General features: G+C 40.3%; 1 protein-coding gene across 1 annotated transcript in view; it reads right to left on the bottom strand.

Annotated features, from left to right (window-relative positions):
* The window catches only part of LOC140481479 (coiled-coil domain-containing protein 81-like), a 114,940-nt gene extending 102,655 nt beyond the window's left edge, over nt 1-12,285 (bottom strand). The window contains exons 1-4 of the mRNA XM_072577734.1: nt 10,790-12,285; nt 10,451-10,512; nt 9,912-10,065; nt 7,175-7,431 (exon numbers count right to left, since the gene is read on the bottom strand). Coding sequence (XP_072433835.1) covers nt 7,175-7,431; nt 9,912-10,065; nt 10,451-10,512; nt 10,790-10,868 — 552 coding nt within the window. The 5' untranslated portion in view covers nt 10,869-12,285. The remainder of the gene's footprint in view (nt 1-7,174; nt 7,432-9,911; nt 10,066-10,450; nt 10,513-10,789) is intronic.
* Nucleotides 12,286-14,303: the final 2,018 nt, after the last annotated feature.

The following is a 14,303-nucleotide window of genomic DNA, read 5'->3' as shown; positions in this document are numbered from 1 at the left end:
TGGCCCACAGGGATGCAGTGTAAAAGCCCACTGTACATGGATACAGCCTACCACTCATGAACCAACTCCTGGCCATGGGTGAATAGCTCCACTGCCTTCCAGATACTTCAGGAGAATTAAAAGCTAAGAGAGTAAACTGGTCAAAAATATGAAGTAGTACCCAAAGGTGTACTGATAGAACATAGAACATTACAGCATAGTACAGGCCCTTCAGCCCTTGATGTTGTGCTGACCTGTGAAATCAATCTGAAGCCCATCTAACCTACACTATTCCATTACCATCCATATGTTTATCCAATGAGCATTTAAATGCCCTAAAGTTGGCAAGTTTACTATTGCTGCAGACATGGCGTCCCACACCCTTATTACTCTCTGAGTAGAGAATCCATCTCTGACATCTATCCTATATCTATCACTCCTCAATTTAAAGTTATGGCCCCTCATGCTAGCCATCACCATCCGAAGAAAAAGGCTCTCACTGTCCACTCTCTCTAATCCTCTGTTCATCTTCTATGTCTCTACTAAGTCACCTCTCAACCTTCTTCTCTCCAAGTCCCTCAACCTTTCCTCATAAGACCTTCCCTCCATACCAGGCAACATCCTGGTAAATCTCCTCTGCACATTTTCCAATGCTTCCACATCCTTCCTATAATGCAGCGATCAGAACTGTACACAATACGTCAAGTGAGTTTTGTACAGTTGCAACATGTTTAAACATGTCACCTTTCTAGCAATCCCCGCAACCAGGGGAATGCCAAACGTGGTGTTTTGAATTCCTTTAAACTAACTAGGGAGAATAGGGGAGGTGTGGTGAGGGGGGTGGAGTGGGGGTGTTGCTGTCTACAGCAGGACACTGCCCAGGGTCTCAAAAGATTTTGTCCAAACTTGTGGCCTGAGGAGATCATCCCTGTTTATTGCAGACTGCCAAAATGGTAGTCCTACAGCACAGGTACTGCAGTTTATGGTATAAGGGACCATTGCACCCCACAATTCAGCTACTACCCATTTCAAATCATATTGCCTGTGACTAGTAAAGTACTAACCCACCACAGTCCATCTACTTCAAGAGCTGCTTGGCACTTAGAACATAGAACATAGAACAATACAGCACAGAACAGGCCCTTCGGCCCACGATGTTGTGTCGAACTTCTATCCTAGATTAAGCACCCATCCATGTACCTATCCAAATGCCGCTTAAAGGTCGCCAATGATTCTGACTCTACCACTCCCACGGGCAGCGCATTCCATGCCCCCACCACTCTCTGGGTAAAGAACCCACCCCTGACATCTCCCCTATACCTTCCACCCTTCACCTTAAATTTATGTCCCCTTGTAACACTCTGTTGTACCCGGGGGAAAAGTTTCTGACTGTCTACTCTATCTATTCCTCTGATCATCTTATAAACCTCTATCAAGTCACCCCTCATCCTTCGCCGTTCCAATGAGAAAAGGCTGAGAACTCTCAACCTATCCTCGTATGACCTATTCTCCATTCCAGGCAACATCCTGGTAAATCTTCTCTGCACCCTCTCCAAAGCTTCCACATCTTTCCTAAAGTGAGGCGACCAGAACTGCACACAGTACTCCAAATGTGGCCTAACCAAAGTCCTGTACAGCTGCAACATCACTTCACAACTCTTGAATTCAATCCCTCTGCTAATGAACGATAATACACCATAGGCCTTCTTACAAACTCTATCCACCTGAGTGGCAACTTTCAAAGATCTATGTACATAGACCCTAAGATCCCTCTGTTCCTCCACCTGACTAAGAACCCTACCATTAACCCTGTATTCCGCCTTCTTATTTGCTCTTCCAAAATGGACAACCTCACACTTGGCAGGGTTGAACTCCATCTGCCACTCCTCAGCCCAGCTCTGCATCATATCTAAGTCCCTTTGCAAACGACAAATGCCCTCCTCACTGTCCACAACTCCACCTATCTTCGTATCATCTGCGAATTTACTGACCCACCCTTCGACTCCCTCATCCAAGTCATTAATAAAAATTACAAACAGCAGAGGACCCAGAACTGATCCCTGCGGAACTCCACTTGTAACTTAGAGTCACTATCAACAAGTGGACAAAATCCATGACACCAGCTGTACAAATGAAACAATACGAAGACAGAAGGTGCCAGTTCATTGATTGTCAAGCTGTGTTTCAGCACCATGTGCATGAATCGGATAAACAAACTGCAGCTGGTCGACAATGCATGTTGTTACAAGTAGTTCTCGCATAACGCGCTTTCTGACAGCGTGATTTGCTTATAATGGCACTGATGAATTAAAACAATGGAAATTTTGAGAACACATACCTCTGTTTGCAATAGCACGATTCCAGCAGTGATTGTTTTACATGTTTCGTTCTGCGCATTCGCCAATGTCCGCGACAAAACTGCGTCATTCTGCGCATGCACTGATGTCAGCGTCGGTCTTCATGCTGTTCTGCACCTGTGCCAGTGTCAGCTGCCAACACAGCAGCTTTCTGTAAGAGGTACTGTACAGACAGCAGCTTTCTGAGAGAGATACATCAAGCAGCTTCCTGGAAAGGTACACTACTCCTAGATTGTCCCTTTTTTTGGAAAAGAAATGGAGGGGCATAGTGACAAGAATGTTAGCAAGAAGCATCCTGGTGATAAAATTGGGGTGGTGAATGCAAAAGAAAGGCTATAATAGCAGAAGTGAAGCTAGATATTATAAAGTGTTCTGACCATAAGGAAAGAATATGTGATATAGCTTGCTCAACAAGAATGAGAGAGACTACCTAATTCAACATGATGACCATCTGCCCTGCCTTAACAATATTTTTAAAACGTACTGTGTTAAATTCACTATTTGTTTTGTTTATAAATATGATTTATGCCTTCATTCAGGCTGTGCTATTCTTTGTTTTAGACTTTTGGGTGATTTTTGAGTGATTGAGAGTGATTTCTCTTTGCTGGTCTGTCCCAACCCCATTTTTCCACAGGTCTCATTATTTATATTAAGCAATTTTCTATTAAGCAAGGTTTTTCTAGAACGCAACAATAGCATTATAGAAGAACTACCTATAGTTGGGACCAACATGGAATGTAATAGGTTAAACATTTACATACCATCTCTACAACATACCAGGCTCATGAGAGCAGATCACTGAAAGTAAAACATCTGTTCGGAGAAGCATTCAGAGGAAATATATGAGGAATATATAGGCTTTCTGTATGGAAATCACTGTGTTTAAAAATAGAAATTCTGCAAGTGTTCGCTTTATTTGCCTCAACTCAAATAGGGACAACTAACCCTCTAACACTGGTCCACTGCAAAAACAAAAGATGTGTTCTATGAGGATTTTGACATTAGTATCAGAAAATTTCTATGTTACAACATCATCACCTATTGGAGGATTTCAACTGGAGGGTATGGAGCATGACACATGGTTCTCCTGCTTCATACATGATGGCCTGGGAAAGATAAATGAAAATGGATAGAGACTACTTGAGCTTTATGTAACTGATACATTATTTCATAACTATTCATATCACAGCATCTTTTAGAGACATCTAAGATCAGGCCATTGGCACCAGCAGGATATGACTCTTTCAATCGCACTGTCAACATACACAACTACCTGACTGTGCTGTGATACAAATCACCCCTTTGTATACACTAGGTTGAGAATGCAAGCCTTGAAACGCTTTCATTCAGAGTAGAAAAGCTGTCTTGTATCAATGTCAATATTACTGCCTACTCAGATTTAAACTAACAGCGACTCAGTTGAAAAGATTCTCCCCGGTTTTCACACAGAGTGCAGAACACATTTTGAGAAACCATCTATAGTACCAGTACTCTCAATATATGGGAAACATGAATGGAAAATTCTGAATGGTTTGAGGCTAACATCGCTGTGATGGAACCTATCTTTCTACATAACATATGGACTGTCACCAGGTAGATCGAATAAAGCAAAGTGGACAGGAAAAGCAATTATAAAATAACAGCAAAATTTGGAGGAAACTTTTAACAAATGTGGGACACCTGTATCATCATAGTGAACTGAACGTTAGTATATGGAGAAACTATCATTACATTTTAGGAAACATATAATCAACATAGCGTACATAATCACTTCATTAAGATGTATGACATAAATAAAGAACAGACGTATGAAAGAACATACTGTAAGAAACCCTAACACATAGACTACCTCCATATCAATCTAAACTGAGAACTCTTCTTCACCTATAGTTGCTGAAATAAATACAGTTGAGAACAGTATAGCATTATACATCAGAGAAAACATGCATATACGTAGGTAGTAGATCTCATTATATAATTAGATAATAGAAACAATTTTAATTTTACCCAGTTGATGGATATCCAGGTCAGGGTCAATTAAGAAAGATTCTTACCCACCAGTAAGAGATTTAATCAGATCTTCTGATGATGTTGCAGGGATAGCTACCTGAAGCTGTCAGGATATTTGTCACTTTAGGTATTAATGGCACCATTGGACAAAAGTATCTTCTTTCCTTTGTAGGGGCCGCAGTACTCCTCCATCCCCACAAGAAACCCTATGCTTCTTTGTTCAACTCAAAGGTCATCAAAGGAGAGTTGGACGGTTTCTTCTAAGATATCTCATATCTTGAATAGTGAGAATACAGAAGAGATACAAATTGAACTCCTGAGAGCTATTGTGTTTCTTGCTTTTATCCCAGAGAAAGAGAAAAAGCCTCAAAATCCTATAAAGTATAGGGGAACACCTGGATGGAAATAAGAATGTAAATGGAGAGTATGCTGTTGAGGTTTCAGATTTAAAACATAAGTGTTTACAAAATGTATGTCAAATTAAGTCAACTATACTTGCTTTGCTTAACTTTTGTACAGTAAGTTTTTGTTTAAATGTGAAATCTTCTAGTTTCTTTCTTTTAGTTAGTAACCAAGTTTGATTTTTTTAAAAACGGGTAACCCATTTCACCAAAACTGTAACACAAATTCCACTCTCCAGATGCTGCCTTAAAGTGTTTCCAGTATTTTCTAAGATCTTTATAGGTCTGACCACACACCTCCTTCATTTCTCCTGTCAATCCTCCAACAACCCACTACTGTCAAACTATTAGATATCTTTGCAAGCCACAGGCCCAGTGTCTTGTGTTTCAGTCAATCCTGCTGTAACTCATTCAATTTCCTTTTGGTCTGGATTGGTGGATAACCTATGCTGACCCATCCTAGTCATCCTCTGATCGTGTACAAACCAGCTAATTTCCCATGAATCTGAATTCAGAGGACAACTTGAACAATGGGAATGAGGTCAAGGAGTAGAGCTAATACCAAGAATGTAAAATGATCCGAAAAGGGCCGTCAGTAGCTTTAGGCATCTTGAGAAGTCAATGGTAAAGTCAACGGGCCATCCAATGCCAGAAATATTTATATTTAAAATGTATTTTAATATTCAGTATTAAAGTGTTACTTTGAAAATTAAAAGCCAATATTCAAAGTTCAATAATTTCTTCAACACCTTTTTGAATAAGATAAATGCAAACCTTCCTCCACAGGCACCCAATGATTGCACAATCAGCAGGACAGATATTTTCAAAAAGCTAAGAAAAATATGTGACAAAATTTTAGAAGTGTTGAACACAGGAACTTAAAACTGTATGAAAGTCAAGTTGGGTTGGGAGATAATTGGATTAAAGTGGTCTAAAACTGAAGGAGGGAGGAAAACATTAGGAGAAGAAGGTGATAATGAGAAAAGGGGAAAAGCAGGGAATGGATAGGTATCAATGCAAGGAAGTATTAGATGTTCCAGGAAACAGGTTCATGAAGGGAATAGAGCTTTGGAAAGGTTGCAGAACATCCAGAAATACAGAAAGTCTCAGTCAATGTTGTATGTCTTAACATTACTCATTAAAAAAATACAAAGTTGCAACGATCACTGTAAGTTTGTCTGTCACAGATTTCATGTTCTGTCGTCTGCAAGTCCAAGTGCACACACAGTATTTTCCTCAGCAATGCTTGGATCAGAACATGTCCTTTCCCAATCCTACTCAAACTCTCACTCCTGAAGTCCTATGATCCCCAGCTCCTGTTTTCACATCTATTCCTACTTTTAAAGTACACAGGGTCTGTTGACATCACTAGGATTTCAGCTGACTCCTCTTCATCTCATTCCCATTTTCCGCTCACAGTGAAGCGTTGATATGTCTCCAGCAACTACTCGCATTGACCAATATCTGCCACAAGATGGTACCCAATCAATTGAAAACCAGGCAGCTGGTGAGTATTATCTTTTTTACATTTATATTGGCTGTATGTTACTTTCTTTAACATTTTAAATGTATTTTGTTTTAAAGTTTTATGAATGAATGTAAGTACTTAGATATGTTAAGCATTTCAACTTAAGGTTTTAGTTTTCTTTTTTGAGGCAAGTCCTAAAATACCTAAACACGTTATTTCTTTTATATTTAATGATTTCTTTTCAGCTTTTCTTCAGCTAAAAAGTGCATGGCACTGCGCATGTACAGGACAGTATTTCAATGTGTGCACTGGGTTTTCCAAGTTAGGAATGTCTGACGGTGCCTAATTCCAGTTTTAACATTGATTCCTATGGGAATTTAGACTTCATTTAAACTAATTCACGAAGTTGAAATTTGCAGGAATCCAACAACAACTGAAATGAAGACATGTGCCTTTTAGTGTGAGAAGAACAGGTGACAAAAAAAGTAAAAGTACAATTAAATCAAATATTACAGTTTTAGAACTTAAAATTAAGAGTACAATATAATTTTAAAAAGCTCATCTGCAGTTCAGTGAAATGCATTGTCAGGCTAGTGTAAACAGACTTTACTTTTGGTCTGGGTTATACTGACAACAAAGCATGTGAGGTTAACACCGGGACCCAAACGTGTAAAGGTATTTCATTCTTAGGATGGACATCCTTTATCTTGAGAAGAACAAAAAATGGAAAATTAAGAAGATTCCGTGTGAAGAAAGTACTATTTCTGAAAACTATTTAATTTTGCCTTATGCTGAAAAAAGAAGCCATTTTATTGGCATCTAGTAAAAGTAAGTTGATGGAAGTCACTTTTGCTTCTCATACACTTTTTTTCTTCACTTCATAGTGACTACAATGTGTTAAACAATCACATAAAATTATTTTTATAAGTTTGGTTTTCCAAAACACTTGGTGTACTTACATTTGAAAGAGCTTTCACTAAACTTCCACTACCATCCATAGCATTAAGAAATTCTCTATAAAACTTCATTTTGATCTTGTTATTTCGTATCGTTAGCACTCCAATATCTTTAAAAGTGAAATGCACATTACGGTTACTGGCAATGTAACGATACATGATCTGCAGAGTCTCTTTGACACATCCTTCAACTGTATCCCGATCATACGAGCTCTCCAGAGCCAGGAATGTAAAATTTAGTTCAACAATAGGTATGTCACCTACAGAAAAATAAATGAAAAAAGGAACTTATAAAAGTTGGTCAAATCTTAGATAAGAGAAATTCACTGACAGATTTATTTGATATTTGTGACCCCTAATCACAAATTTTACCACCAATATTGGCAAACAACATACTAGATGATAACTTGAGACTGTAAACAGGTTACAGGTTTAAAACATTTTTTAAAAAGATTTTGCATTGCTTTACATAAGAATACTAAGGTGCTTTTGTTTGCTCTTCACAGTTTTCACTGACACCTATTTAAGGTTGCACACATACATATTAATGACTTGGCTAAGTTAACCCTCATTATCCCCAGAAATCATACATTGTGTCACACAGTTTATGGTCAAAGTATGCATTTGAAGAAATTAAGTTACTTCAATCTAGTATAGGAAAAAAAGACAAAATTAATAGAACAGAAAAAAAATTAGAAATAATTACAGTAAAAAATCAACTTTAGCCCTTTTACAACTTGATCAAAATTAGTGTTAAAATTTGTATTAAAATTATCAACCCCTGATAGTGAACCATAGATCTGGAAATCTGTGATATACAGCAAAATATTTAGGAGAAAGTGAGGACTGCAGATGCTGGAGATCAGAGTCGAAGAGTGTGGTGCTGGAAAAGCACAGCCAGTCAAGCAGCAAGCAAGGAGAATCGACATTTTGAGCACAAAGCTCTTCTTCAAGAATGAGGCTTGTGGCCCAAGGAGGCTGAGACTTAAAAGGGAGGGGGGTGGTGATGGGGGGGAAGGTAGCCGAGAATGCAATAGGTAAATGAAGGTGGGGGTGAACATGATAGGTCGAAGAGGAGGGTGGAGTGGATAGATGGCAAGGAGGATGGACAGGTAGCACAGTTCAAGAGGGTGTTGCCAAGTCGGAAGGCTGGATTGGGATAAGGTGGGGGGCGGGGGGGGTAGGGAATGAGGAAACTACTGAAATTGACATTGATCCTGTGTGGTTGCAGGGTCCTAAGGACCTAAGATGATGCATTCTTCCTCCACGCATCGGGTGGTTAAGGTTTGGTGGCGGAGGACGCCCAGGACTTGCATGTCCTTGGAGGAGTGGGAGAAGGAGTTAAAGTTTTTGGCCACAAGGAAACGAGGTTGTTTAGTGCATGTGTCCCAGAGATGTTCTCTGAAATGTTTTGTAAGTTGGCGTCCTGTCTCCCCAATATACAGGAGACCACATCAAGAACAATGGACACAGTAGATGACGTTTGTAAAAGTACAGGTAAATCTCTGTCAGATGTGGAAGAATCCTTTGGGGCCTTGGATGGAGATAAGGGGGTAGGTATGGGCACAGGTTTTGCACTTCTTGCAGTGGCAGGGGAAGGTACCAGGAGTGGAGGGTGGGTTGGTGGGGGACGCAGACCTAACAAGGGAGTCGCGGGGGAATGGTCTCATTGGAACACAAATAGGGGTGGGGAGGGAAACAAATCTCTGGTGGCGGGGGGGTTTGTTTGTAGGTGGTGAAAATGGCGGAGGATGAAGAAGTGTGTCTGGAGGTTGGTGGGGTGGAAGGTGAGGACCGGGAGAGTTCTGTCCTTGTTGTGATTGGAGGGGTGTGGGTTTCAAGGGCGAAGGTATGGAAAGTAGAGATGTGCTGGAGAGTATCATTGACCACATGGGAGGGGAAATAGCGGTCTATGAAGAAGGTCGCCATCTGGGATGTTCTAAGGTGCAATTGATCCTCCTGGGAGCAGATGCGGCGGAGGCAGAGGAATTGGGAGTAAGTGTTTTTACAGGAGGCAGGGTGGGAGGAGGTGTAGTCCAGGATGCTTGAAACGTCAATTCTCCTGCTCATCGGCTGTGCTTTTCCAGCACCACACTCTTCGAGTAAAATATTCCGCTCTAAGACATATAAAAGAACTCAGTGACTTTATAACTAAAATTAACATCTTTTAAAATTCTGAACACAAAGAAACTATTGAGCAATGCCGCATAAAAATATATTGATTTTTGGCGTTGAAGCTGTCGGCATTAATTTGAAAGGTATACAAAACAAACTTGTATGATGCCATAGTTACTTATCCTGTCATTTGTAACTTATATTGCCACTCTTAAGAAATGTGTAAATAATATTGCTGCACAAAAGGAGCCTTCATGTTGTCATGAAAAAGACAGAATTATGTACTTAGTGAAAATAGTAGTTACTGCACAGAAACAGCCATTTAGCCCAAATAGTCAGTGCAATATATATGTTGATACAAACCTTCTGCATTACATCTTCACGTTATCTTCCATTCCTTTTTACCTTATGCTTAATCTAGTTCCCTCTTAAAAGAATCTGCACTTACTCACACACATGCCTCCCCCTCACACCACGCCCCCCCCCGCCGCCGCAATGTTCCGCCTTCTCACATTTAAAGATTTTGCAAAAATTATATTGTATAATTAATCATATGTTTTAACAATTCTAACGTATATATTATTTGGCATACATCTGTCCACTATAACATTAGACAACTTGTTACCTGATACGTGTTGTTTTGTGTAGGATAATCCATGGATCTGTACCAATTTTTCAGACATCACAAATACTGGCCTCTGAAGTAAAATTAATTTATGGCCGACATCCAGCTTTTGCTGTGAAAATGTAAAGGTCCCCAAGCCTAATATATGTACTCCCTGAAATAAAGGATATAAAAGAAATGTATACTCTTAACCGCGATTTTGTTACTGAGCGCAAATACATTATTTTCATTCAAATATTGTTAAAGTTCCGTCGCTTTCTGATGCGTTATGATTTGGAAAGTTATTCGCGCCTTATACCATAACTTTTACTTAAATACTTGCAAATTTTACTTTAGCCAACAATAAGTGTTTAAACCGGAAGGAAACATAAGCCAACGTACTGTAAGTTTTCCGTATAAATTATTCTGACTAACAATGAAAACAGAATATATTGCCTTTTCAAAGATGTAATTTTAGCGCCTGGCTAGTGTTTCCGTTCATTAACAAGTTTACTCCGCGACTTCGGTGTTTGCTTTTCTATAGGCAGGATACTCTTTACCTTCTGGAGGGACATGTGCCGATCCACAAAAGCAGAAACATTTGCCCATATGTTGACAATGTCTGGTGAGAAAACAAGGGGTGAAAATAACCAGTAAAACAAGTTCACAGGCGAAGACAGTTGAAGCTCCTAGAATTCGGTTGACCCATAATATCATGAATACTAAAGTATTATGAACACTAGATAAACTCCCCGATTATGCCTCACTCGCTCCAGAAAGATAAATTAATTCGTTTCAAAGGCAACAATTAATGGTCGTGCAACAGATGTCAGTAAAAATAGGAGTCAGGGACTGAGCGACTAATCATTTCAATTAAGTATTATTGAGCAGATTTTTACCGTCATCCGTCAGGTTGGAGAGTGTTAGGAAGTAGTTTCTACCGATTTCCTCGATGGCGTACTGTACGGTGTCCAACATTGCTGCTTGATTGATGTGATATTGCCCCAAAGTCACTGCTTCTCCCACTCCCTGGGCAGAGACTTACTGCAGCGCCGTTGCTAAGACGCGACCGGCGACCTTTCACCCCGACTCGGTTACCTAGTGTGACGTCATCGGTGTCAGCGGCAGGCCGCGCGGAGGCGGAACTCTCGCGCGCGGCAGTGGAACGCTCCGGGACTTTCAGTCGCGTGCCGCCCCCATCTTACCCTTTGAATTTGCCGCCACCACCACCATTGACGTGCCGTCATCACAACATCAACCAATAAAGACTCTTCGATAAGCTGGTCACACAGACGGGCAAGGGACTTCGGGACCACAAGATAAAAAAGGAGAGACTATTTATGTCCTGAAGGGGGTTCCCCGAGCTGTTTTCTCAGCGTCCGAGGCCAAGCCAGTCTATTCTCATTTAAAACAAAATTTAAAAATTGCAGATGCTGGAAATCAGAAACAAAAACAAAAATTATTGGAAAAACTCAGGCTGCATCTATGGAGAGAAATCAGAATTGACGACGTTTCGGGTCCAGTCACTTTCAGTTTATGCTCTTCTTTCGAACTAGTGCATATCGTACCGTTATGAAGAAAGGTTATTTCTATTGCCCGAGCATTAGCTGATAGTGCACCTGCCTCAGCTCTTATCCTGCTGAAATCCACACTAATGCTTTTAATAGCTGTAGGCTTGAAGTTGCACTTTTCTACAGCCTCTCATTTTCCATCTTCAATAAGCGGGACACCTCCAGAGTTCTGTTGTCCAGGCGCATATTTTCACAAAGTACCATTCACCCAACAGTGGCAATGTTGGCTCCCAGTTAAGAAATATGTCAATATTCAAGTTATCAGCCTGTTTTCCTTGAATCTACTCCAGATCTCCTTCCCTTCACTTTAAAATTATGCACCCACATTAGTGACTTTTCAACACATAGGAACAGCTGCGTTCTACCCAAGCCTGGTTAGTCTCCACATGGAGTACTGTGAACTGATCTGATCACCCCACCTTAGAAAGGATATATTGGGCTTGGAGGGAGCACAATACAAGTTTCTAAGAATGAACCTGGACTTCAGAGGTTAGGTTATGAGAAGAAATCATACAAATTAGGGCTTTTTTTCTCTAGAATTCTTCAAAATAAAGATTTACAAGGTTAGTGCCAGGGTTGTAGGATTTGATCTATAGGGAGAGGCTGAATAGGCTGGGGCTGTTATCCCAGATAATCAGGCACTCGGGGTGACCTTATAGAGGTTTATAAAATGATAAAGGGCATGGATAGGGTAAATGGACAGGGTCTTCCCCCTAGGGTGGGGAGTCCAGAACTGGACGGCATAGGTTTAGGGTGAGAAGGGAAAGATTTAAAAGGGAGCTAAGGGGCAACTTTTTCACACAAAGGGTGGTGCTTAAATGGAATGAGCTGCCAGAGGAAGTGGTGGAGGCTGATATAATTATAACATTTAAAAGGCATCTGGATGGGTATATGAATAGGAAGGGTTTAGAGGGATCTGGGTCAAGTGCTGGCAAATGGGACTAGATTAAATTTAGGATATCTGGTCAGTATGGACAAGTTAGACTGAAGGGTCTGTTTCTGTGCTGTACATCTCTATAACTCAATATTAATAGAAAAGAAAGGGTAGACAAAAACAAACAATTTATATTATTTGGAGAGTCCACAGCTAGGAGGCATTGTCTGAGGATTAGGGTGAGACAGTTCAGAAGAGATGTTAGGAAGCACCTCTACACACAAAAGTCTGGATATTCTCCTTAGTTCCCTCATCTAAATCATTAATATGTTATAATTAACTGGGATACAAACACTGATGCCTATGTTAATCACTGCCTATCATTCAGAAAAAAGATCTATTTATTGCTATTCATCATTTCCTGCCTGCCAATCAGTTGTGTATCCATGTGTGTTCATATACAAAAAAAGTTGCACTTATCCAAGGAACACTAAGTTAGTATGCATTTAAAATAAATAAAGACAAATGGGAGGCTGGCCTTTACTAAAAGAGGACTGCAGTACAAATATAAAAAAAACTGTCAAAACTGTAGAGGACTCTGGTGACACCAAACCTGCAGTACTGTGCACAGTTTTGGCCTCCATTTATAGGGAAGGATATCCTGCCTTGGAGTTGGTATGGTGAAGGTTCAATAGATTGGTTCCATGATTCATACATTTGTGTTTTGACAAGATGCTGAGGAAATGGAAGAGAAGGCATTGTGATAATGTCAGAGGAAAAGTAATTCAGAGTTCAAGACTAATGCTTTCAGTACACAATGATGTGGCTTCCTTAGGGTAAAACACCACTACCAATGTGATATGGCCTCAATGATTTCCAATAAGTTAACCCACTTAACAAGAACCCATTCTTCATGGTATCAGCTAAGGCAGATATCATGACATTTGTTAACAGTTTAGTACAGGTTATCCTCATTTAAAGTTGGGGCTGCATTTCTGAAAATTGCAACATTAAAACTTTACGGGAATGTTGATTCTCATAGGAATTAACACTAAAGCAGGAGTTAGCTCACACAGAGTTTTCCTAAGCAAAAAGAAACTTAAAACATTATACCTGTACACCAAGTTGAAATATAGTATTTTAAATAATCATATTTCTAGAATTGGTAAAAAAAATGGTTAAATTAAAATAAATTTTAAAATGTCTCCATAGAATAAAAGATCTCATTGAAAATGACATCAACACTGGGACACAGAGTTCCTGACAGCAGATCTTATTCTAATATTTCTTATAGCCATTCCACACTTTTAAACCTAAATTCTAAGTCTGTAAAAATTACTAACAATGTTCTTTTAAATCTACCTATAGGTCTGAAGATCCTACAAACAAACAGAATGGCGATTCCCTTGGTGGTCGGAGATGGTGGCAGACATATCTCCTAAGGTGATGAGGTGTGGTGGCAGGGGCAATGGCAGCAACAGCAGGGACCTTCTCCTGGCATTTGGTTAGGGTGGCAGCAATAGCACCAAAGCACCTCCAGTAATCAGAGCAATGGCAGCAGTGGATTTTTCAAGATGGCGGCACAGGCAAGGTGGCATCTCAGTGGAGGACAACAGGAGCAGACTTCTTGGTAAGATGGCAGTGGATGTCCTGTCTGGCAGGGGAGCCAGAGATTCCTGTTTGCAGCAGGTCCAGAGAAGGGAGTCCAAGCTTTGACGAGGCTGCGACTGCAGTGGTATGCTCAGAGCCAGGACTCCTGACATCGTTGAGGCAGCAGCAGAGGACCCAGCATCAGTGGAGCAATGACACTTAATGAATGGTGGCGCTAATTCTGGTGGGTCTGGTGCACACGGCAGCAAGGCAGTGGAGGATGTTCAGGGCTCTCCACTCTTTCAGTTATATCTTTTATGCTTTTCATTCTTAAACTATTCAAAATGGTTCTGAATTCATTGTATTTTACTATATTAT

The sequence above is a fragment of the Chiloscyllium punctatum genome, chromosome 9, assembly GCF_047496795.1.
Source record: "Chiloscyllium punctatum isolate Juve2018m chromosome 9, sChiPun1.3, whole genome shotgun sequence".
NCBI classification, from domain to species: domain Eukaryota; kingdom Metazoa; phylum Chordata; class Chondrichthyes; order Orectolobiformes; family Hemiscylliidae; genus Chiloscyllium; species Chiloscyllium punctatum.
Note: the sequence above shows the minus strand (reverse complement) of the source record. Positions and strands in the feature narration are given on the sequence as shown.